This window comes from Chiloscyllium punctatum, chromosome 2 (genome assembly GCF_047496795.1).
Source record: "Chiloscyllium punctatum isolate Juve2018m chromosome 2, sChiPun1.3, whole genome shotgun sequence".
In the NCBI taxonomy this organism is placed as follows: domain Eukaryota; kingdom Metazoa; phylum Chordata; class Chondrichthyes; order Orectolobiformes; family Hemiscylliidae; genus Chiloscyllium; species Chiloscyllium punctatum.
The window spans coordinates 157,844,315-157,869,972 of NC_092740.1; the positions used below are offsets into that span (position 1 = coordinate 157,844,315).

Consider the following 25,658-nt stretch of genomic DNA (forward strand, 5'->3'; position numbering starts at 1 on the left):
ACAGGGGAATGGGGATAGGGATAGGGATAGGGACAGGGACAGGGGAATGGGGATAGGGCTGGGGAATGGGGGATAGGGCTGGGGAATGGGGGATATGGCTGGGGAATGGGGGATAGGGACAGGGGAATGGGGGATAGGGCTGGGGAATGGGGGATAGGGACAGGGGAATGGGGGATAGGGCTGGGGAATGGGGGATAGGGACAGGGGAATGGGGATAGGGATAGGGACAGGGGAATGGGGGATAGGGATAGGGACAGGGACAGGGGAATGGGAGATAGGGATAGGGACAGGGACACGGGAATGGGGGATAGGGCTGGGGGATGGGGGATAGGGACAGGGGAATGGGGGATAGGGATAGGGACAGGGGAATGGGGATAGGGATAGGGACAGGGACAGGGGAATGGGGGATAGGGATAGGGGAATGGGGGATAGGGCTGGGGGATGGGGGTGGGGTGACTGCTGAAGCAGGGAGCTTCGGGGGGGGGCTGGATCAGTGAAGGGGCGGGGTCTGCCTGGAGGGCGGGTCAAGGGTGAGGTCAGCGAGGGGCGCGGCTAATGTGGAGGGGGCGGGGACCGCGGGACAGTGTGGGGTCAGTGGGCGGGGACCGCGGGTCAGTGGGCGGGGACCGCGGGTCAGTGTGGGGTCAGTGGGCGGGGTCCGGGGGTCAGTGGGCGGGGTCCGGGGGTCAGTGGGCGGGGACCGCGGGTCAGTGTGGGGGTCAGTGGGCGGGGTCCGCGGGTCAGTGTGGGGTCAGTGGGCGGGGTCCGCGGGTCCGCGGGTCAGTGGGCGGGGACCGCGGGTCAGTGTGGGGTCAGTGGGCGGGGTCAGTGGGCGGGGTCCGGGGGTCAGTGGGCGGGTCCGCGGGTCAGTGGGCGGGGTCAGTGACGCGGGCGGTAAGATGGCGGAGTGCGCGGTTCCCGTGTTGTTCTGTTTCTCGAGTTTCTCCCGAGTGAGCGCGGTGCCGGCCGGCTCGGGCCATGAGCTACTCATCCAGAAATTCCTGAGTCTTTACGGCGGCCTGATCGGAGTGCACCGTAAATTCGTCATCCAACTGGAGTCACCCGAATGGGGGGAGTACATCGACCTGCCCAAGGGCTTCGTGGTCACCGAGCGGTGCAAACTGAGGCTCGTGTCTCTGCAAGTCCCGGTGAGTGTGGGAGCCGGAGGCGGACCCCCGGACCCCCCCCCGACCCCCGGACCCCCCCGACCCCCTCCCCCGACACCCTCCCCCTTCCCCCCTTTCCCCCCCCCGACCCCCTTTCCCCCCCCCCGAACCCCTTCCGACCCCCCCCGACCCCGACCCCTCCCCCCCCGACCCCGACCCCTCCCCCCCCGACCCCCTCCCCCTCCCCCCCCGACCCCTTCCCCCTCCCCCTCCCCCCCCGACCCCCTCCCCCTCCCCCCCCCCGACCCCTTCCCCCTCCCCCTCCCCCCCCGACCCCCTCCCCCTCCCCCCCTCCCCCCCCCCCCCCATATTTTGACTTTTTTGTGTTAGATTCAAAGACCTATTTTATTCCATTGCTTCTTCAGTATCTAATAGATCTGCTAATTATCACTCAATTGTTTTTGAGGTCGAAAAAGAACAAGGTCTCCAATCTTTTGCACAGCTAGTTCTAACTGATCAATTTAAATTTAATTGGTTTCAAACTTAATGCGACTTCTGTTAAAGTGGTACTTGTATAAAGTGTGATTTGGCTGTAACATTGGTGTAGACTTAGCAAATGGTATTTTTGAGAACACTTACCTCTTGTTCTCAAAAGTGCAATTCCAGCGGTGACTGTTTTACATGTTTGTGCTGATGTCAGCTGATGTGAGAGTGAGAGGTCCAGTACCATACACCGAGCAGCTTCATCTCAAAAATGGGGCAGCACGGTGGCTCAGTGGTTAGCACTGCTGCCTCACAGTGTCTGTGTGGAGTTTGCACATTCTCCCCGTGTCTGCGTGGGTTTCCTCCGGGTGCCCTGGTTTCCTCCCACAGTCCAAAGATGTGCAGGTCAGGTGAATTGGCCATGCTAAATTCCCCATAGTGTTAGGTGCATTAGTCAGAGAGAAATGGGTCTGGTGGGTTACTCTTCGGAGGGTCGGTGTGGACTTGTTGGGGTGAAGGGCTTGTTTCCACACTGTAGGGAATCTAATCTAATCTAATCAAGCTAATGAATGTTCATTGCTCTCCCTCTGAGACAAGAGTTGTATCATTCCTGCAGGACTGCATTATTCTTACACATGCCTTCCTAATTTGTTCTTGTACCTGCATATCACAATCTAAACCAACCCCCAAGAAACAGTCAGAAGACAATCAGCCACAGCCATCCACTTCTGAAACCACAACTGCACCTTAAAGTGGTGGTGATGGTGACCTTCTGTCCCTCCATTAACAATATTTTTTTCGGTGTAATGAGTAAATTTACTTTTTGTTTTATAACTATGATTTAAACCTTCATTTAGGCTTTTGATGATTTTTGAGCGATCGTGAGTGATATTTTTTGCTGGTCTGCCTCAAATCCCACTTGTCCCAACGGCCCCATTATTTCTGTTAGTGAGGTTTTGCTGGAACACAACTACAACGTTATAGGAGAACTGCCATATAGTGGTGCAAATACGAGATTTGCTGTGTTCAAACGAATGAAATATTTATTTTAAGATTACTGGCATTAATTCATTTGATTGCTAAACCATTGTTCAAAATTTGTTAAAAATATCTATTTTATGATTGCATTGTTAAATAAGTTGTTTTCATCTGTTGATTTTGGTTTTACTTAATAGTTTTATTAATAGTGTAGTCCTATTGTGAACAATACACCAGATAAAATCTACAATAGATTTTATTCCAGACAGTGTTCATTCTCCTGGGGCTTTTGTCTATAGTCTGGGCAGACTGTAGCTCGTGCCTTCCAACCAAGTTCTATTTCATCGGTTGTCCATAGTGCTTTAAGAATTTCCCACTCCAGTTGCAAAATTAACGCACAGGTTTCCACTGCTAAAGATGTAATATTAAAAGATTAAATTGTACCATCTCTTTAGACATTAATGTAATATTAAAGCGTTAAACTGTAGTGTCTTACTGCAGAAGCTGAACATTCTGCAAGTGGGTGGAGACAACATTCATGCAGGACTGCAGACGACTCGCACGCCGTTTAGACAGTCATTTACTATTAATCTCCTACTATTGTCAAATTTAATTCTCATTCAGTCCCTTCCATTCAGAAGTACTTTCATAGCCATCCCCCAGCCAGTCAGGTTTGTTTGGATGATCATCCCCTGATGCTGAAGCCTGTCACACCTACATTGTCTGAGGAAGTATCGGAGCCAGAACTCGTTTGTGGTGCTGCCCTGAAGTTAGGGCATGTCACATCTACACTGACTTGGGGAATCACAGAGTCAGGAAATTGTCTGTATAACAATTCCCCAGGTCTAGGGCATTTACACTTACTTTATCTCCGAGGATGACCTCATCCTAGCATTGTATCTAGGATAACGTGGTTATGGAGGAGTGGCTGGAGTATCTGTGAGCAGTAACAACTGACCTATATGAAGGGGATGTGTTTTTTTTGTTCAGGGCCTCTTTGACTTGACTTTGCATGCTGCAAAGAGGGTCCAAAGGGGTCACCTAGCTTGTACAAGCTTTAATAAACTTTAACTGTTTGCAGAAGTTGGTTTGTGCAAATTGCATCTCATGTATGAAACCTCGGAAAAAGAGCCTAACAAATTTGCTTCTGTTTAAAATTTTACATTTGGCATCCTGCTTCTTTAAACTTATTTTTTAAATATAACTTGGATATAGAAATTAGAGGCCATTGTCTGATTTCAGCATCTAGATTTACTCATGTTTAGAAATAATTTTGTACCTTTTTTTATTGGTCTAGCTTTATATCTACACTAAATCTTGCAAATGTGAACTGGGCTTTGATGTCAAGATATGTATCAAAGTGACAACATCATCATATATCTTGTTCAGTAATTAGAACAGTTTCCTCCCATGTCGATGTATTAAGAGATGACTGCAATAAGGATAAAGTTGCAGTCACATATGGCAGAAGATTCTATAATGTGCAGTCATTGCATCACAGAAGGTGAAGAAAGGATGTGCTGCAGATTTTCAACCAATATGTGAAGGATGAATAGAGCGGGATGGTGGGCGGCACGGTGGCACAGTGGTTAGCACTGCTGCCTCACAGTGCCAGAGACCCGGGTTCAATTCCCACCTCAGGCGACTGACTGTGTGGAGTTTGCACGTTCTCCCCGTATCTGCGTGGGTTTCCTCCGGGTGCTCCGGTTTCCTCCCACAGTCCTAAGATGCGCAGGTAAGGTGAATTGGCCATGCTAAATTGCCCGTAGTGTTAGGTAAGGGGTAGATGTAGGGGTATGGGTGGGTTACGCTTCGGCGGGGTGGTGTGGACTTGTTGGGCCGAAGGGCCTGTTTCCACACTGTAAGTAATCTAATCTAATCTAATCGAAGAAGTTGATGAAGAAACAAGGAAGACACTTTCAAAGAAGTGATTTCTAAAATATAATTGTTCAGTCAAACCGCAGTATAAAATTTCATGGGTAAATAACCATCTGTTGTATTTCAAAACTATATATTAGTACCTTATTTTGTGAAGTAAAAATATCAAATACGTATGCTCACATACATAGGATTAGATAGGGTGGACAGTGAAAGTCTTTTTTTCTATGATGACGTCAGCATGTACGAGGGGGCATAACTACAAATTGAGGGGTGATAGATTTAAGACAGATGTCAGAGACAGGTTCTTTCCACAGAGAGTGGTAAGGGCATGGAATACCCTACCTGCTAATGTAGTCAATTTAGCCACATTAGGGAGATTTAAATAATCCTTAGATGGATGATTTTGGGATAGTGTAGGAGGACGAGCTGAGAATAGTTCACGGATCAGTGCAACATTGAGGGCTGAAGGGCCTGTTCTGCGTTGTATTGTTCTATGTTCTACAATAAAGATATGGCTTATTCATGTCTATTTAACCTTCTTAAATATCTTTGTTCTACTGTTTTTCATTTACAGAATTTGCAATTCATTAGCTCAAGGGCTTTAGGAAATCTCATCATTTCAGAGGATCATCGACTGATGTTGAACATTAACCAACAATGACCCAATTGCACACTGCAGAATCCTTGTAAGCTGACTTTGGGATAGTCAAGGGAACGCTGCAGCACATTTGAAGCTGCAAGGAAGAGAGTTGCTGAGTTGTGACCAGTGTGATCAGAAAGCTAGCAACTGAGCCAACATTAATGCAACAAGACCTGGACAGCATTCAGGCTTGGACTGATAAGTGGCAAGTAACATTCACACTACACAAGTGCTAGACAATTGCTTATCTAACCAGCTCCTGTTGACATTCAAAGAAATTACCACTACTGAAAGCCCTATCATTAAATGTCTTTTGGGCTACCATTGACCAGAAATGTAATTGGACCAGCAAAATAAATACTGTAACTACAGGAGCATGTCAAGGGCTAGGAATTCCACAGCAATAACTCACTTTCTGACTGCCCAAAGCCTGCCCACTATCGACAGACCAGAAGTTGGCAAGTAATAGGATACTCTCCACTTACCTAAATGAATACAGCTTCGAAAACGCTCGAGAATGTTGGCAGCAACCAGGACAAAGCACACCACTTGATTAGTATCACATTCTGTCCCTCAACCATTGGCACACAGTTTCAGCAGTGTACCGTTTACAAGATGCATTTCAACAACTGGCCAAGCCTCCTTCAGCAACACCTTCCAGTTCTATGATCTCTGCCACCTTGAAGTACAAGGCCAGCAGATGCATGGGATCACTAACTGCTGTAAATTGCCTTTCTAGTCATACACCATAATGACCTGAAACTATTATCATTATCCCTTCACCATCACTGTATTATAAACCAGGAACTCCTCGACATCACTTTGTGGAGTGCCTGCTTCCAGTGTTTCGAGAAGGTGGCTCAGCAAATCTTTCTGAGAAAAACGGAAATAGGTAACAAGATAGTGCCCTTGGTAGGGATGTGTATCCCAGTAAGGAGTATAAAAATAGTTCTCATTCAATTGTGTTTAAGCATGTTGTTCCACTGTTCTGGGTGATCTCATGTAGCATAGTGTCATTAAAATAATATGTTGCATCTCCCTGCTGTCCTTGTCTTGTTCTCTGGTGATGGTGCAGTGAATGACTGGCAGGTCTATTCTAGTTAGTGTTCTTGCTTTGTCAAATTTGGTGTAGTTGCATGGCATGTTTCAGTCTGGCTTCAATGGAAAGTCCTGTCACAGATGGAAAGACTGTCAGTGTTTAGAGAATGCAGCACAAGACCTGCAAGCATGCTTTATGTCTTTGATGATCTCTTCTAGCTCCAGAGAATAAGACATTGGATGGTCATCTGTGGGGACTTGAATTAATGACTGATAATTAACTTTGGACTCTTTCAGCAACTGCAGGATTTACATTACACCGCATGCAGGTGCATGTAAACCTTCCATAATTTGGCTTAAGGAAATCCTGATTACAGACATAAGCAGTATGTCATAAGGACGTTATTTATAATTAAACATTTTGTTAATTATTATGGTTCTCTTAATCTTTAAAGCTAGAATCTTGCAAAAAGATATGTAATACTGAGACTGTATTAGTTTTCTCCCTCAGCAAATTAATAATCTTGTAATTTTTCATGTTTACAAGAATTGTTTGCTTCTTGTGGGTAAAATGTGTAATCTTTCTGTTTTGCTAATGATTTAAAACATCTATGTTGCATTGCATCACATGCTTTGACTAACTATTGTAGCTTCCCCACGTTTCTTTTTTTTTGTCCTTTTTTTTTACTTGTGGTGTGTGTGTGTTGCTGGCTGGACCAGTATTTATTGCCGTCCTGAGTTGTTGAGAATGTGGTGGTGAGTGCTTTTTTGAACCACTGCAGTTCAGTAGTTGTCCATGCCTTCCTGTAGCCAGTATTTGCTGTCACACATTAGTTGAAAGTAAAACATCATGTGCTGGAACACAATGTTGCACCAATGCAGATGAAATCTGTTATCGAGCATGCCTATTCTTTAGTCACTTTCTTGTTGGAGCATCATTAGCTTTATTTCTTTATAGGATAATAATCATGAGGAGTCAGAACTAGTTCCCTAACGTTTAAACTTACTGTTTAATTTGTACCCAGTGTTAAGTGAAGAAGCAATGGATCAAAATATTTGACCTGTTGGTATTTAGATCAATATAATTCTTTACCACAGTGCTTTCCAGCCTAGTCATCCAGACGTAAGGTCTGTTGTTTGTTTTGTGTACTTCACCAAACAGTATTCTAAAAATTCATCATTTCAATTTTACAAAATCAAAATAGAAAATTTTCATATTAGTGATCAATAGGAATACTACTTTTCACAATGTGATTGTCACTCATTGTTTTTTGATAATATCCTGAGAAATAGACCAGAGAAAATACTGAAAGTCTTTTTGTATTGAACTTCATCACTAAAGCAAGCTACATATTTTTTCTTAAAAATGTAGGAAAGGTTGATTTCATGCCTCATCTATGGAAAGGAAAACCAAATTAACTGGGAGCCAGTTCTGTAGAAGAGTCAAACCTGATTTAAAATGTCAACTCTCTCACTCTCGAGCTCATTCTCCCCCTTCCTGTCCCCATCCCTCTCTCCCTTACTCCCTTTCTCCTCAGGTAGTGCCAGACCTGCTGGGTTTCTACAGCATTCTGTTTGTTTCAAATTTCCATCATCTGCAGTATTTTGCTTTTTATTGTTTTCAGATCTTGTGGCTATATCAAAGAAAGTTTAAGAAACTAATTAATGATATCATGGAGCAGGAGTGCTTTTTGCAGTTAACTGATCCTGTTACTGTTTGTTTGTATATCTGAGGGGTAAAGCTGTAAATGCTGATCTGGAAAAGCCATATGCTGGTTCTGTAAGTTGCAAGCAAAATGCTTCTGATGATGAGCAGTAACCCTTGAAATACATGGGGCTTGAGATATCTGTGACATGGCGCATGTGTTCACTATCCCGAGCTAATAGTTGAATGATTCTGTATAGTGTTGGCCGATAATGACTATTATAAATGGTATTTCCATCACCCAACCAATTGTATGTCTAATATCTGTTACTTTGAAGGCAAGAAGTAGTGAAATGACCAATTGTGACATGATACGTTTTTGTCTTTATTTTAACCAGATGACTTCGCTTGGAAACCTTGTGGCTTCCAGTACTGTCTTTTTCTGTTGTGATATGCAGGAAAGGTTCAGGCCTGCAATCAAGTATTTTGGAGATATCATAAGTGTAGGCCAAAGGCTGGTGAGTTTTCTCAAGTTTTTACTCATTCTGAAATGTGACCCAGCACTGCTACATTGTTACATAAAATTTATGTATCTTTTCAGAATTTTATTCATGATCTTTCCATCAATGTAATATCCTGTCCTCTTTAAAAGTTAAACATTGTTTAAATAGGTTTAAATGATTTTTATTTTCATAATTTTTGGTGATTGAGAGCAGATTTTTGTTCAAGGTTTTCCTGATTACTTATGTGTGCTAATTGGCTAGCGTCCATCCTACAACAGCAATCACAATTCTAAAGAAGTTTTATCAACTGTGGAAGGGGTGGGAACATTGGAGTAGGGGTGGATTGTTTAGTTCTTCAAACCTATTGCATTATTCACAGAGATTGCTTGATTTGAAATATTAATGAGAGTTTGATAACCAAAGACCCTATCAGACTTGGATGTTTAAAGTTCATAGAATGCTCCAACAAGGGAAGAGAGCCACCTGACCATGCCCAAGCTGGCTCTCTGCAAGTACAGCTCAGTTAGATCCACTCCCCTGCCTTTTCCCTGAGGCTTTGTAGTTGCTTTTGTCTTCCAATAATTATACAGTCCTCTATTTGAAAGCCACAAGTGAATTTGTGTGCACCATTCTCAGCTATTGCATTCCAATATGTAACAACTTTTGTATAAAAAGCTGTTCCCTTCTCCCCATATTTAGTTCTATAACAATCACAATTTATGCTATCACATACAATTTCTTCCTGTCTTACTCTGTATTAATCTTTTGTGATTTTGAACATCTCTATCAAATCTCCTGTCAACCTTCCTCCATGGAGAGCAGCCCCAGCCTTCTATTCTTTCGTGGTCTGTGAAGTCTCTCATCCCTGTATCTACCCTTGTAAATCTTTCCTGTAGCTTTTGCAATAGCTTCTCACCCTTCCTGAAGTGTAGTTGGACTCAATATTCCAATTCAGGTCAACCCTGTTCTATATAGATTACTTCAAATTATTTTCTTTTGTACACTTAAATCATTATTTGTAAAGCCCAGAATCCCATGTACCTCAATTGCTTTCTCAACTTGTCTGATTACCTCTTCCAATTTGTGCACATAATGACTATCCTCATGCTTCCTCCAAAGTATATCATATCACATTCATTAAATTTCTTTCGAAACTTGTTGCCCATTCTATTGCCTGTCTGTGTGTTTGAAGCATATTGCAATCCAACTTCTATTTCACAATACTTCTAAGGATTATATCATCTAAAATATTTGTGTGAATGACACCAATTCCAAGTCTCGGTCATTAATATGGTCCAAGGAATCAGTGGTCAAACCCCATGAAGCCCACAACGTACCTCCTTCATTCCGAGAACAACTACTCACTGCTGTGTTTCCTGTCATTCAAAGAACTGTGTAAACATGATACCACTGTCCCTTTTATTCTGTGTTTTTCAATTTCACTGTTATGCTGCACTTTATCAAATGATATTTTTGGAAGTTTTATGTATAACCGTTTCAACTATTACCCTTTGTTAATTTGTGCTGTTAGTCGAGCACCGAAAGTGTGTTCTAGGCTTCTAATATTTAATGTGTTGAAATGCTTTCACTAATCTTTTGGAGTCTGTCCCTGATGTAAACTCTACAATGAGTGGAAATAGTCTCTTGCAATTTATCCTTGTTATGACAAGCTGTTCCCATTTTTAATATTTTTTACCCAACATATTTCCCTTTAATATTTTATACTTCAGTCAAGTCATCCCTTCAGCTTCTAAATTCCCTAAATTCACAACTCAAGCTTGTGTAATCTTTTCTTGAAACTTTTAATTCTTGGAGTCCAGCCATCAGACTGTTTAAATGTACACCGTAGTCCTCCAGGAATGATATGTCCTTGTTATTACCTAGAACTACTCGTCAATATGCCATGTGTGATCTATCAATATCTTTGTATAACTCAAGTATAAATTCTAACTCCTTAATTTTTTTTAAACTTTTGATGATCTATTTCCTGTACGGGTTATAGATCTTTTAATGCTCAAGGCACCTAGATTGCAAGTCCTGAGGCCATAAATGGTGCTATATCAGCGCAGGTTCGTTATTTCCTGTTACTCTGATGTCTTTAATATTGTCTTAATGGATCTTTTTAGCACTGTATGGAAAAAAAACTACTTAAATTTTATCAGAATTATATCTTTTGAAGTTTATTTTATAAATTTGCAAATGTGCCAAGGATTTTTAAGTCATTTATGACAAACTCGCAGTTTCGGACAATCTTTCACCATTTATTTCTTACCTTTGATTAATATATTAAAGAAATCTTATGATGGAGTTTATTTGGTAAACATATTAATTTAAACGTAGGAGGTGTTTCTATGTCTGTACTTTTACTAAGAGCAGGAATGGAAAAGGCTTTTTTTAATTGAGTTGGCCTAAAATGTTTAAGCTTACGGCTGGTGGAGTTCTGCTGTACTAAGCTAGATTTTCTGAATAGTTAGATTTTCCCAGCAGGATTATCGGATAGAGATCTGTGAAGGCTGAATCGCTGCTGGTTTAGCATAATGAGATAAAGGTGCAGAATTAGGTCATTCAGCCCATTGAGTCTGCTCTATCATTCAATCCTGATTGATATTTTTCTCAATCCCATTCTCGTGCCTTTGTCCTGTAGCCCTTGATGCTGTTAATGATCAAGAACCTATCTTACCTAAAGACACTCTGGCTTGGCCCCTACAGCTTTCGGTAGTAATGAGTTTCACAGATTCACCACCATGTGAGTCCTATTCTTCTTAGTTCTAAGGGGTTGTCCTTCATGTTGATGCTGTGATCTCTGTTTTTTTGTCTCCAACTGCTGAAAAATCTTCTGCCCACTACATCCAGACCTCTCGGTATTCAGTGAGTTTCAATGATGTTCCCTCCTCAACCTTCAAAACTCCATCATGTTCAGACCAAGAATCTGCATCTGCTCCTCGTGTGACAAGCCCTTCATCCCCAAAATAATTTTTGTTAAATCTCTTCTGGACCCCTTTTAACACCAGCACATCCTTCCTTAGATATGGAGCCCAAAACTGCTCACAGTATTCTAAGTGCAGTCTGACCAGAACTTTATATAGCCTCAACAGTACATCTCTGCTCTTGCGTTCTGGCCCTTTTGAAATGAATGCGAACATTGCATTTAACTTCCTAACTGCCAGCTGAACCGGCGTGTTAATCTTAAGAGAATCCTGAACTAGGACTTCTAAGACCTTTTGTACTTCAGATTTCCAAAGCCTTTCTTTATTTAGAAAATAGTCTCTCTTTATCTGACTAAAGTGCATAACTTCACACTTTCCCACATTGTGTTCAATCTGCCACTTCTTTGCCTACTCTCCTAGCCTGTCCAAGTCGTTCTGCTGTCTCCAGGTTTCCTCAATGCTACCTGTGCATTCAACTATCTTTGTGCCATTGCACGCTTAGCAGCAATGCCCTCAGTTCCTTTGTCCAGATCATTAATGCGTAATGTGGTAGTTATGCTCTCGACACTGACTCCTTTATTCCCCCACTCCACCTTCTGCCAGTCAGCCAATTCTTGATCCATGGTAATATCTTGTCCATAACACCATGAACTCTAATTTAGCAGCCTCCTATGAAGCACCTTGTCAAAGGCCTTCTAGAATCCAAAAAGAGCTTTTCTTTGTCTAACTTGCTTGTTACCACCTCAAAGAATTCAAACAGATGTCTCAATTATGACAACCACTTAACAAAGCGTGCTAACTCAGTTCTATTTTAGCATGAACTTCCAAGTACTCCACCAACTTCATCCTGAAGAATGGACCCTAAAACCTTACCAATGAAAGAGGTTAGGCTAACCGAGCAAGATTTATGTCTTCTGCCTCCCTTCCTTCTTAAATTGGGTGTTACATTAGCCATTTTTCAGTCCTCTGGGACCCTCCTTACTCCAGTGTCCTGAAAGATGATCTCCAGTGCCTCCACAATCTCTTAAGCGATCTTCTTCTGAATCCTGTGGTGTCGTCCATCAGGTTAATGGGATTTATGCACCTTCAGACCTTTTGACTTTCCCAGCACCTTCTCCTTAGTGATGGCCACTACTCTCTCCTCTGCCCTCTTACTCTGTTGAGGTTCTGGTATGATCTTTCAAAGAAACTGAAGTGTCTCAAGAATTTGCAGATTAGCACGTACATCAGAATAAAATGTCCCACTTGTGTTATTGTATCACACATGATCTTGACTGTTATACCAACATTTTACTGATTTGTGATCTTGCTCATACAACATGCAAATCCAGAGATGTTGGAGAAGGGCTTTTTCTAGCCCAGTATGAACATTTATAGTTTTTTTTTTAGGCTGCTTCTGTAGATGTAGACTTCCTGTGACTAGAAATTAGACAGACAAAGTAAGCCCTTGTGTCTGTCTTCTGTAGCTTTGGTTTTCCTGAAACGGGCCACTAGCCTGAAGCCAGTTATTGCTTAAGGGATACTACACGGTGTCAGTTATGTCGGATCAGGAATTTCCATCCTGCTGTTACTGCCATGTTAATGTTGGAGAGATTTGTAGGTTGGCAATCAACCGGTTTTGCGGCATCATTAGTGCACCTTCCATGATGTCAGGTCCTGAAGTGGCTCAGGAACCTGGAGCTTCTTGTTCAGAAACAAGGTTTCTATCCATTGTACTATAAAACCACCCATTTCTCCCCATTTTCCTTAACTCCACATGTGTCTTCAAAGGGCTGCTCTGTTAACTATTGTTACACTGCCACAGTTCTCTATTAGCTTTGATATGAAGGATATTTAATAAGCATACAGGGTTATTGGCTTCATAACTAACATCGTAGAGCTCTAAAGCAAGAAAGTATTACAAAACTTAGATATCATGAGTATTCCAAAAAATATTTCTTGACAGTAATTATAAAATGAGTCTCTCTTTATATCCTCCATTTTGAGGAATGGGTCATGGACTTCCATTAGATTATTCTGCGATTATGGGTAAATTACTGGAGTGGTTTGACATTGTCTTCTGTTGGTAGCTGATCAGAAGAGTGCTGTTTCTGCCACCTATTGAAAATGGTCTTCAGGCTGACACTTAACTAGCTACCTGGATTACACCTCTTCTCACTCTATCTTCTGCAAAAATGCTATCATGTATTCCCCATTCTTCCGCCTCTGCTGTATCTGCTCCCAGGAGGCCCAGTTCCACCACAGAACACACCAGATGGCCTCCTTCTTTAGAAACCATAATTTCCCTTCCCACGTGGTTGAAGATGCATTCCAACACATCTCGTCTACATCCCACCTCTCCAACCGTAACAAGGACAGAACCCCTCTGGTCATCACCTTCCACCCCACCAACTTTCGCATAAACCGCATCATCTGCTGACATATCCGCCACCTCCAAATGGACCCCACCACCAGGGATATATTTCCCTCCCCATCCCTTTCCGGTTTCCACAAAGACCGTTCCCTCTGTGTCTACCTGGTCAGGTCCATGCCCCCCAACAACCCACCCTCCCATCCTGGCACCTTTCCCTGCCACCGCAGGAATTGCAAAACCTGCACCCACACCTCCTCCCTCGCCTCTATTCAAGGCCCTAAAGGATCCTTCCACATTCCCCAATATCATTTATTGTTTCCGTTTCTCCCGATGTGGTCTCCTCTACATTGGGGAGACTGGACGCCTCCTAGCAGAGCGCTTTAGGGAACATCTCTGGGACACCCGCACAAATCAACCACACCGCCCTGTGGTCCAACATTGCAACTCCCCCTCCCACTCTGCCAAGGACATGCAGGTCCCTCACCACCCGACGCCTGGAGGAAGAACGCCTCATCTTCTGTCTCGGAAGGCTTCAATCCCAGGGCATCAATATGGACTTCACCAGTTTCCTCATTTTCCCCTCCCCCACCTTGCCCCAGTTCCAACATTCCAGCTCAGCACCATACTCATTACCAGTCCTACCTGACAACCTCCCTTTCCATCTATCCACTCCACTCTCCTCTCTGACCTATCGCCTTCATCTCCACGCCCATCCACCCATTGTACTCTTTGCTACCCTCGTCTCTGACCAATCACCTCCATCCCCACCCCCATCCACCTATTGTACTCTATGCTACTTTCTCCCTAGCCCCACCCCCCCTCTCATTTATCTCTCCACCCTGCAGACACCCTGCCTTCAGTCCTGATGAAGGGCTTTTGCCCAGAGTGTTGATTTTCCTGCTCCTCGGATGCTGCCTGACCGACACCACTCTAATCTAGCTTAACTCGCTAGGCCATATTACACATACACCTTCCTTGGCAAGAAGTCCTGACCTCAAATCAAAGCTGCTGGGTCAAAGGTGGAATGCTACTTTGACACATGACCACCACCAAAATTAGTGTGCAATCTGAAACAGTTAAACATCATATAACAAAGTCTTTTCACTCTAGTTGTTTTGCTAGACAAATTAAACCCTCATCACTTAAGTGAATTTTAGCTGTTTGCAATCTGGAATGTAGTGCATGTTATGGAGGAACATAGAAATTCCTTTCAGTTATTCTCAATTGTTCTGTTTGCTTTAGAGGGGCAATATTTAGATACTGACAGTTTGTGACATTGCTATCCTGAAACCTGGCTAATATCATAAATTGTGGCATATATTGTCATTTATAACTTACAAATAGTGCAATCTTCAATGCTGTGGTCTTGGCATATATTAATACAAGTTTAAAATCAGTGCTTAATTGTTTCTTTGCTTTCTGCTTCATCTATAGACGTCTATACGGAGTCTGTATTTGCCATGAAGCTGAGACTGTTATATATTTTGAGGATTTGGGTGTCTTCGGTAATAAATTTACAGTACACAAGGAAGCCATTAGACCTATCATATCTGTACTAGCTCCCAAAAGAGCTACCCAGCTAATCCTATTCTCTAACCCTACCTCTGTAACCCTCTAGGTTTATCACTTTCAAATATGTATCTGGCTCTATTTTGAAACCTACCTGGAATCTGCCTCCACAACACTCCCAGGCAGCACATTCCAAATCCCAACACCTCTCTGACTAAAGAAGTTTCTCCTCATCTCACTCTTAACTCTCTCGCTGGCAATCTTGAAATTGTGACCCCTAATTACTGACACACTAACTAGTGCAAGCAGAATTTCCTGCTTTACCCTGTCAAAATTGTTTATAATTTTGAACACCTCAAGGTTACCTCCGAATCTTCTCTGCTCCAAGGAGAATAAGCCTAATTTCTCTAATCTTTCCTTGTATCGAAAATCCCTCATTCCTGGGATCATTCTAGTCAATCATCTTTGAGCTCTCTCTCCAGGACTTGTCCTTAAAAAGATGCCCAGAACTGAATAAAATACTCCAAATGTGGTCTAACCAATGATTTGTCGAGGTGTAACTTTTATACTCTTTGCTTCTACTTATGAGCCCAAGGATCCTGTAAGGTGCCTTAACAACTGTTTCAACTTGCCCGGCCACCTTCAGAGAACCTCAAGGTCCCTGTGCTCCTGTACTCCCGTCGAAGTTGTACCATTGAGCTTGTATTGTCTCTTTGTGAATCTTCTATCAAAATGCATTACTTCACATTTTTCTGCAGTACATTTCATTTGCCAGGTATCTGTGCATTGGGCCAATGTCCTCCTGAAGTCGCTTAGCATCATCTTCACAGTTCCTGCTTCTCTCTAGCTGAGTACCATCTGCCAATTTAGATTTTGCCCTTAACCCCTATTTCCAACTCATTTATATAAATCAGAAAAAGCAAGGGTCTCACCACTGATCCCTAGGGAACACCACTTTCAACTTGTCTCCACTCTGAGAAATGTCGGTCTATTCATACTCTTTGCTTCCTGTCTTTTAGCCAACTTCCAATCCATGTGGCAAGGAAGCTTTGATCTCAAACGTTTCTAACTTGCCACCCAGCCTGCCCTATGGCACCGTATCAAATGTTTTCTGAAAGTTCTAATCTCCAACTTGCTCAGCACTACCCTCATCTGCCTGTGTCCCACCCCCATCATCTCATGAAAAGCTGTGTCAAATTTGTCAATATGTGATATATAACTTTATGACTAAACTGTACAGAGAAATATTCTGTTCCCTACTTCATTTTAAAATATTATTTTGAACATACCTCTAGGTCCAGGGTGCTCACATTTTGGGAATTCCTGTTATTGTCACTGAGCAATATCCAAAAGGACTCGGGAGTACCGTCACAGAAATTGATGTGACAACAGCCAAGATGGTTGTACCGAAAACAAAATTTTCAATGGTTGTACCAGTCGTGGAAGATGCTCTGAATGAAATGCCAGGAGTTCAAAGTGTTGTGTTGTTTGGAGTTGAGGTATGTAGATGTCTATTTTGTGTGCATGTTCAATTTACTCCTTTATTTTCAATGTATTTTCTTTGTACCAAGACAAATGATTAACTCGTTTTAGAACTTGGGTACCCAATGCATCAGCTGAGTTTCTGGATTAATAGCCAAGCAATAATGCCACTAGACCAATACCTTGCTCACCTATTATCTAACTGTTTTGCCATGTTGCAAGATTTCTAACAGACCTAGTCAAAGTTGCAAATTACATTATTCTGTGATTCTATCAATTTTCCTTCTCATCCATGAAATCGGATACATTTAGCCAACCTGTCCTCTTCCAACAACTGCCCTTCAGCCAGCTCAGTTGTCCTTGTATTTGAAGGGAAGAAATATATTCAACGATTTAGTCATTATTTCAGTTCTTTCCTTGCTAGTCTCTTGTCTACACCTTTGTTGACTTCATCTCATCAAATACTGCCTCCCACAGTCTGCACGTGAACCTAACCCCTCCATCTCCAAGCTACAATGATAAGAGTCCGTCAAACAGGCCAGCATTGGTGAATTCAATGGTAGAGGATTTTGCAGCCTTCACAAACCTTCCATCATTGTGCAGATAAACCTGCTGAGCCTCTTGGTGTGTTCCTGCTACTGTTAGAGCCTGCAGGAGAATATCTAGGAAACTGCTGACTCAGTTAGATTTGAATAGTGCTTCCACTCTGTTCTGCCCTGTATTTACTTCAGATAATGACTACAGCACCCAAAGATGAAGACTCTTTCAGAAGTTAGTTTTCGCAATCAAAAATAAATTGAAAACATTAAATGCTGAAAATCATGCCAGATTTGTTTGACTTTAAATGCAAAAAGAAATATATATGTGATGGTTAACTGTTCCTACCAATGGCCATCTACTCCGTAGTTGTTTTCTATAACTTACATTAACCGAGGTTTAAAATTATTGCTAATTTCCTTTCTTTAAACTCCCTAAACCCCAAATAGACTCATGTTTGCATACAGCAGACTGCACTGGATCTGATTGGAAGAGGCCTCGAAGTCCATATTGTCGCTGATGCAACTTCTTCAAGGAGTATGATGGACAGGATGTTTGCTTTAGAGGTAGGGTTTTTATAAGAATATTTAAAACATGTAGTTTTAAGATGTTCTGAACAGATTTTGAACGTTAAAAGATACATTTTGTTGAAGTTTTTCATACTTACACTCGACAATTCACAAGAAATTCCAAAAGTATGGAGCTAAAAATCACACAACACCAGGTTATAGTCCAACAGGTTTAGTTGGAAGCACTAGCTTTTGGAGCGATGTTCCTTCATCAGGTGGTTGCACTCGAAGGCAGTGCTCCAAAAGCTAGTGCTTCCAAATAAACCTGTTGGGCTATAACCTGATGTTGTGATTTTTAACTTTGTACATCACAGTCCAACACCAAATCACAAATTTGGAAGAAAGTTTGTTTGCTTTTAATTAACTTGTTAACTGGCATTCTTGATGAACTGGCACATTCCCTGTGAAAACATATATAGCAATCAGCATCTATTTCCCGACCAGTCAGCGCGCACACATCTCTCAGAATGAGGGGAACCAACTTAGGCATTTCTAGCAAATTATCCTGAAAATGCAAAACTGTAGGTTTGAATGACACTTTTTTTTCATTTTGCTGTATCCCTGTAATACTTTCTGTTCTTGTTGAAAGTCCCAAAATAGATTATCTCTGTCTCTAATGACCCCTTGTGCACAAATATTATTCTACTCTAGAAAGCTAGACCATTGAATTCTGTACTGTTGGGATGGTCTACATCAGAACTGTGCAGGGCCTGCTGTCCTCATGGGTTGTATAATTAGGGAAGTAAAGCCAGCTTTGAAGTAAATAATTATGCGCGAGGGTGCGGGGGACAATTGTCAGGCTTAGAAAAATGTAACAAAAACACCTAAAAATACCAACATCCAGCAAGATCTTGATACAAAGATAAGATTGTACAGAGCAATCTAAAGACTGTCTAACTGTGCACAGCATTTAAAGTAAATTATTCAGTAGCACACATTGAAGTGAATGAAAGTTATCTGATAATCATTGTTGAGAAGTGGCTGCAGATTGACAATGATTGAGCACCAAGTAGTGAGGGATATATGACCATCAAGACTAATAGGGAGCTAGATAAAGCTGAATGTGGTTCTCCTAATCATGGTTCGATTTGCTGTAATAGTTAGGAATGACTTTGGTTCAGGAGATCATGGTGAACAATCTGTTTGGGTGAAGATAAGGAATTATGTAAAGTGATGCATTTTGAGAGGTGAAATGCAAGAGGAAAGTATACAGTAAATAATGGGATCCTATGGATCTTTGATATACACAGGGATCTTGGCGTCTAAGTCTAAGTCCTAAAAGTAGCAACACAAGTGGATAAGGTGGTGATAAAGGCCAATGGCAGGCCTGCCTTCATCGGTCAGGGCATTGAGCAGGAAAGTTGGCAAGCCATGGAGCAGCTGTGTAAAATTTTAGTTAGGCCACATTTGGTGTATTGTGCAGTTCTGCTCACAACACTATAGGAAGGATGTAGAAGCTTTGAAGAGTGTGTAACAAATATTTACCAGATGTTGCCTGGATTGGAGTGTGTTAGCTATAAGGAGATGGTGGACAAACTGCTATTGTTTTTGCTGGAGTGTTGGAGGCTGGAGGGCAACCTGATAGAAAAACACAAAATTGAGAGGCATGGATAGGATGGATAGTCAAAGTCTTTTTCCTGGGGTGAAAATGTCAAATACTAAGGGGTGCATAGGTTTAAGTGGGTGGATGGGGTGGGGGAACATTTAAAGGAGATGTACAAGGTAAGTTTTTTTTTACACGTGGGATGGTAAGTGTCTGAAATGTGCTGCCAAGGGTGATAGTAGAAGTAGATACAATAGCAAAGTTTAAGAGGCATTTGGATAAACACATGAACAGGCAGGGAATAGAGCGATATGGACCATGTGTGGGCTGATGAGATTAGAATAGCATGATGGTCAGCACAGACATGGTGGGCTGAAGGGCCAGTTCTTGTCCTGTACTGCTCTGCAGTGGTTCCAGAAGGCAGCTCACCACCACTACCACAAGGGCAACTAGGGATAGGTAATAAATGTTGGCCCAACCAGTGACATCTACATCTCATGAGAAAATAAAAAGAATTCAAAAATGGAACATTTTGGCTCAAGAGAATTTGACATTTATATGCTACACAAGTCTCTTCACATTGCATCTCTTCATCACAACTGTTCAGTAATTCCAACCAACTATATACTTGTGCAGTTTGTTTTTGAATGTATCTGTTTACCTCATCTACCTGACATAGTAAGTTCCACATTTTGACGTCTGAATAAAGAAGTTTCTCTTTGCTTCCCCATTTAACTTTATTGTAACAATCTTATACCCATGGTCTCCAGTTTTCGATTCTTCCTCAAGTTGATATATTTCCTTGACTTCAATCCTGTTGGACTCATGGATTTAAGATTAAGGTTAACCCTTTCTAAAGTAAATGTCGAACTTGTTCAGCATTTATCCCTAACCTCTTTTCTGAAGCTGTCTTTAACTGTTTTGGGGTTTTCTTCATTGTAGTATGAAAATGAAAATGTTGAGACCAGAACACACTGTAGTATTTACAAATGAGAACTGTCCAGGATCTTCCACAAAGCATTTGACATATTGGGCTATTTTGAATTCTGTAGCACTAGAAATAAATCTGAATATCTAGTTGGCATTTAGACTGATTTTTCTGACCTGTAATGGTACCTCTAATGATTTTACTCCTCCGTCTCTTGATGCTGTACTGTTTTCAGTGGTTTTTTTGTAGGTAATATTTCTGTTGCCCTCAGTAAATGTACTGCACGTTTTATCCATGTTAAAATTTATTTGCTATATAATTGCCCAAATAAAAAGTACTCTAATGTTGCCCTGATATGCAAATTCTTTTAAAGAGATGAAAGCCATTTTGTCATAACATGGGAGTTAACAACAGGGCTAGATTAATTAATGATTTAATAACACAATCTTTTGTACCACATTCTTTTTAAACTTCAAAAATGAAAAGTAATATTGATTATAAATTTAGACTCATTGGAAACCAAAGTAACCTCAAGTACTCTTAACATCATTGGTGTTATAGACATTCGATAACATTAAGTTGCTATTGACAAACAGGTGGAAATTTAATTCCTGGAAGATTGAAAACTGGTGCTTTATTGAAAGAATGTAATGTGGTCAACCAGGCCTGGAAAATTCCAAATCCAGCCCACAATCTGTGCTGGGCCATCTGTTTGCAGCGTGAGCAGTGTCTTGACTGTTCAAGTTGGTCTTGAAGCTCTTGAACAGCAATAATAAATTAAGATTATTATTGAAGCTCTTGAAGTCAAGGAAATATTACAACTTGAGGAAGAATCAAAAACTGGGCAGCACGGTGGCACAGTGGTTAGCACTGCTGCCTCACAGCACCAGAGACCTGGGTTCAATTCCCGCCTCAGGCGACTGACTGTGTGGAGTTTGCACATTCTCCCAGTGTCTGCGTGGGTTTCCTCTGGGTGCTCCGGTTTCCTCCCACAGTCCAAAGATGTGCAGGTCAGGTGAATTGGCCATGCTAAATTGCCCGTAGTGTTAGGTAAGGGGTAAATGTAGGGGTATGGGTGGGTTGCGCTTCGGCGGGGCAGCGTGGACTTGTTGGGCTGAAGGGCCTGTTTCCACGCTGTAAGTAAAGTAATCTAAGGTGAAAACAATAGTTTTTGTTCGGTGCCACTGGTGCGTTGGCATAATTGAAATGTGGTTTTAAGGCTCTCGGTGCATAGTCTATGTTCAGAAATAAATCAAAACGTCACACATGATTTGGTGGAGTGTAGCTGAGATCTGTAAAACTACCCCAACAAAAGCTAACATCTTCAGAAAAGGAGTGAAAAACAGTTAGGATGGGGAAGAGGAATAGTGAAATTTGTTTCTTTCTTATTTGTCAGCCCTGAAGTGTATTAGAATTTTTTTTTTGTTATTTTCATAGCGTCTAGCCCGGACGGGGATTATAATTACCACCAGTGAAGCCATTCTCCTGCAACTGGTTGCTGACAAGGATCATCCTCATTTCAAGGAAATTCAAAACCTCATCAAAGCAAGTGCGCCAGAATCTGGGCTCCTGTCCAAAGTCTAAGCAAACAGAAGCAACACAGTTGTGCAGTTATATTGTCTGGCAAAGGAGTCATTCCAAAGAATCAGAAGCACATTCAGATTTGGCATCCCATAAGCACATCCGGCTTAAGTGCTTAAAATTGTTTGGGTACCAGTGTGATCTTCCTGTAGTTGCATTTTGCTGTTCGTCATGGTTGCAGGTTTTAATTGCTACAGATACTATGTAATGGAGCAGCATTTCTGGAAGTGTTATCAGCTGCCTATTTATTTGAGTAAAAAAATAATTGAGTCCTGGGAATAAATTCTCTTGGTTTTGACCACTTGTGCACTTTGTAAATGCAAATACATGTTCTATGAAATCATTTTTATAAATCATTGCATTGAATTAAACTGCTTTGAAATGTATAATCTGTCTACATTTTACATTTTTTGATATGATTTGAGGGAAGATAAATTTGCAGTGAATATTGGTCTAAAGTCTAGGACTCTAGTATAAATTACTATTGAAATCAATTAGTTAAGCAAATTGGAAAAAAATAAATTAAGATTATTATTGAAAGCCAATCCAATTCCAAACTTGTATTCCCCAACGCCAACAATTTCTCTTTTTGCCTTGATCTTATGTTCCATCCTGTCTCTCCTCACATTGTGGAGCATAGCGATATAAGTAATGCCCAAACTGGGACTGTTCGTAATTGCAGTCCTTCAAACAGACCTGAGTATTTCTATGTTTCAACCCAACCTTGTCATAAAATGTGAATTAGGAACAGCAGTAGGTCACTCACTCCTTGACTTTGCTCTGCCATTACAGTTAAATCAAAGTGTAGTGATGAGAAACAATACAAATCGTTCAGAATAGTGTTCAATCACTAATGTTCATCTGCTGTTGGTTTCTGGTATGGGCTGCTTTTTAACCCAGAATGTTTTTTAACTTCCTCCAACTATGTTCTCACTCAACATCCCACCCTTTTCCCTCTCTCACTGGCATTATCAATGCTTCACTCAAATCCTCTGATTACTGCACCATCTCCATCTGTGCTCACCTTATACGATCTGGGTATCCCTGAACTGAACCGCTTGGAGTCACTTGGTGTGCTTTTTGCTGCCATCCTTTTGTGCAAATTTCCAATTGAGCAAAACTCTGTCAGAAATCCCTTATCTTCTGGAGTCCCTCAGGTGTAGGAAACTTTAGGCTTCATTTAACTCTGCAGCTGCCCATTTTCAGCCAAAAAGCCCCACCTTTTATTACAGTTGCATATTCAAGATAATCCAACCAAACATTATGCCATGTAATCTTAATGGGTTTCCTGCAATGCTCTATAATAAGGGCATCTCCATTCTTCATGCCATGGCAATCCTTCAACTGGCTGAAGTATGCTATTGCAAAAGAGCAAGTGGTGTTTTGTAGCACCCTTTGTGTTATTTAACAGTTATGGTATAACTAACCCAATGACTCAACCTCTTGTTGCAGATTTTTTGTGGTCCCTTATGACTAGTCTTGCTAAATTTTTAAGACACAACTATCTCATGTCTGCAGCTTCTGCTTGACCATACCTCCACTCGGCTCATTCTGCAATGAGCAGGATATTGGAAAGCCTTTGGTTACTCACTCGTACAGCGGTTTGCCTGTGCTCAAAAGGTCATTAGATAACCAACACACAAGCCTCACTCTGCAGGAGTTTTGCTCTCCTAGTTAAGAAATATTTTCGAATGCACCTGTTCAGAAGTGTTATAACACATACTGCTGGAGCATGCAGGACCTGAAACTGGGACTCCGAGTTCAGAGGTAGGGGCTCTCCCATCCTGTCACAAGCTTCTGGTAGATTTTTATCATTTTGTTGAGATGTGTTACAAGACACCCCTGGAACAGGTAAGTCTTGAACCTAAGAACTCTGAGCAGGAGGAAGTCATTGAGCCTGCTCTGAAATCTAATATGATCATGGCTGATCTCACCTCAGCCTCAACTTCACTTTCCTGCCTGTTTTCCATAGCCTTGAAAACAATTACTAATTTAAAATTTGTTGTCCCTTCCTAAACGTTGTGCCCCTGCATCAACCACACTGGGATACTGAATTCCACAGATTTACATCCCTTTGGGAGAAATAATTTCTCCTCCCGTCTGTTTTTGATCTGTTGCCTGTTCTAAAACTGATCTGGATCCTCCCACATGAGGAAACCTCCTCTCCTGTTTACTTTAGTCAATCCCCTTCAGCATATTGTAAACCTCAATGGAATCTCATTCTCCTAAAACTCCAGAGTTACGGCTTCAACTGCTCAGTCTCTGTAAGATCAACTTTTACACGTTTTGTACAGTTGCAGCAACACTTTCTGACTTTATAGATCAGAGTGGTGCTGGAAAAGCACAGCAGTTCAGGCAGCATCCGAGGAGCAGTAAAATCGACGTTTCGGGCAAAAGCCCTTCATCAGGAATACAGGCAGAGAGCCTGAAGGGTGGAGAGATAAATGAGAGGAGGGTGGGGGTGAGGAGAAAGTAGCAAAGAGTACAATAGGTGAGTGGGAGAGGGGATGAAGGTGATAGGTCAGGGAGGAGAGGGTGGGTGGAGTGGATAGGTGGAAAAGAAGATAGGCAGGTAGGACAAGTCATGGGGACAGTGCTGAGCTGGAAGTTTGGAACTGGGGTGAGGTGGGGGAAGGGAAATGAGGAAACTGGTGAAGTCCACATTGATGCCCTGGGGTTTTACCTAGTTTTTCCTACTTTATACTCTATTCCTTTAACAATAAACACCAAAATTCTATTTGTCTGTCTTGTTACCTGTTACACCTGGATACTGTGATTCTGTATGAGAGCATCCAGATATCTCTGCACCAATGCACTCTTGACATTTCTGTACAATTAGATTATAAGGACTTCTAATCCACCCACCAAAATCAATATCTTCACAATTATCCACATAAAAACATTCACCTAATCTATCCATATAGAAACATAGCGATATACAGCACAGAAACAGACCCTACGGTCAAACTCGTCCAGTCTCATTTGCTAGCACTTGGCCTACATCCCTCTAAACCCTTCCTATTCATTTACCCATCCAGATGCCTTTTAAATATTATAATTGTACCAGTCTACACCATTTCCTCTGGCAGCTCATTCCATACACGCACCACCCTCTTTATCGAAAAAGTTGCCCTTTAGGTCACTTTCAAATCTTTCCCCTCTCACGCTAAACCTGTGCCCTCTTGTTCTAGACTCCCCCCACCCCAGGGAAAATACCTTGTCTATTTATCCTATCCATGCCCCTCATGATTTTATAAACCACTATAAGGTCACCTCTCCGCCTCTGATATCCTGGGAAAACACAGCCCCAGCCTATTCAGCCTCTCCCTGTAGCTCAAATCCTCCAACCCTGGCAACATCCTTGTAAATCTTTTCTGAACCCTTTTCAGGTTTCACATCCTTCCGATAGGAAGGAGACCAGAATTGTATGCAATATTCCAACAGTGGCCTAACCAATGTCCTGTACAGATGCAATATGACCTTTGATTAGATTAGATTACTTACAGTGTGGAAACAGGCCCTTCGGCCCAACAAGTCCACACCACACCGCCCCACCGAAGCGCAACCCACCCATACCCCTACATTTACCCCTTACCTAACACTACGGGCAATTTAGCATAGCCAATTCACCTGACCTGCACATCTTTGGACTGTGGGAGGAAACCGGAGCACCCGGAGGAAACCTACACAGACACAGGGAGAATGTGCAAACTCCACACAGTCAGTCGCCTGAGGCGGGAATTGAACCCAGGTCTCTGGCGCTGTGAGGCAGCAGTGCTAACTACTGTGCCACCGTGCCGCCCAACTCCCAACTCTATACTCGATGCTCTGACCAGTAAAGGAAAGCGTACCAAATGCCGCCTTCACTATCCTATCTACCTGTGACTCCACTTTTAAGGAACTATGAAACTGCACTCCAAGGTTTCTTTGTTCAGCAATACTCCCCAAGAACTTA

At 42.1% G+C, this 25,658-nt stretch overlaps 1 protein-coding gene across 2 annotated transcripts; it reads left to right on the plus strand.

The window, feature by feature from the left end:
- Positions 1 to 881: 881 nt before the first annotated feature.
- On the plus strand, positions 882 to 22,004 carry isoc1 (isochorismatase domain containing 1). 2 transcript variants are annotated; one of them, XM_072591079.1, is made up of 5 exons: positions 882 to 1,148; positions 8,170 to 8,289; positions 16,359 to 16,562; positions 17,532 to 17,648; positions 21,560 to 22,004. In XM_072591079.1, exons 1-5 carry the CDS (start codon positions 900 to 902, stop codon positions 21,704 to 21,706), a joined length of 837 nt encoding a protein of 278 aa, XP_072447180.1. In that variant the 5' UTR covers positions 882 to 899; the 3' UTR covers positions 21,707 to 22,004. The 2 variants fall into 2 exon arrangements, with proteins under 2 accessions (XP_072447180.1, XP_072447190.1); XM_072591089.1 differs by lacking the exon at positions 882 to 1,148 and adding an exon at positions 5,116 to 5,293.
- The last annotated feature ends 3,654 nt before the right edge of the window (positions 22,005 to 25,658 follow it).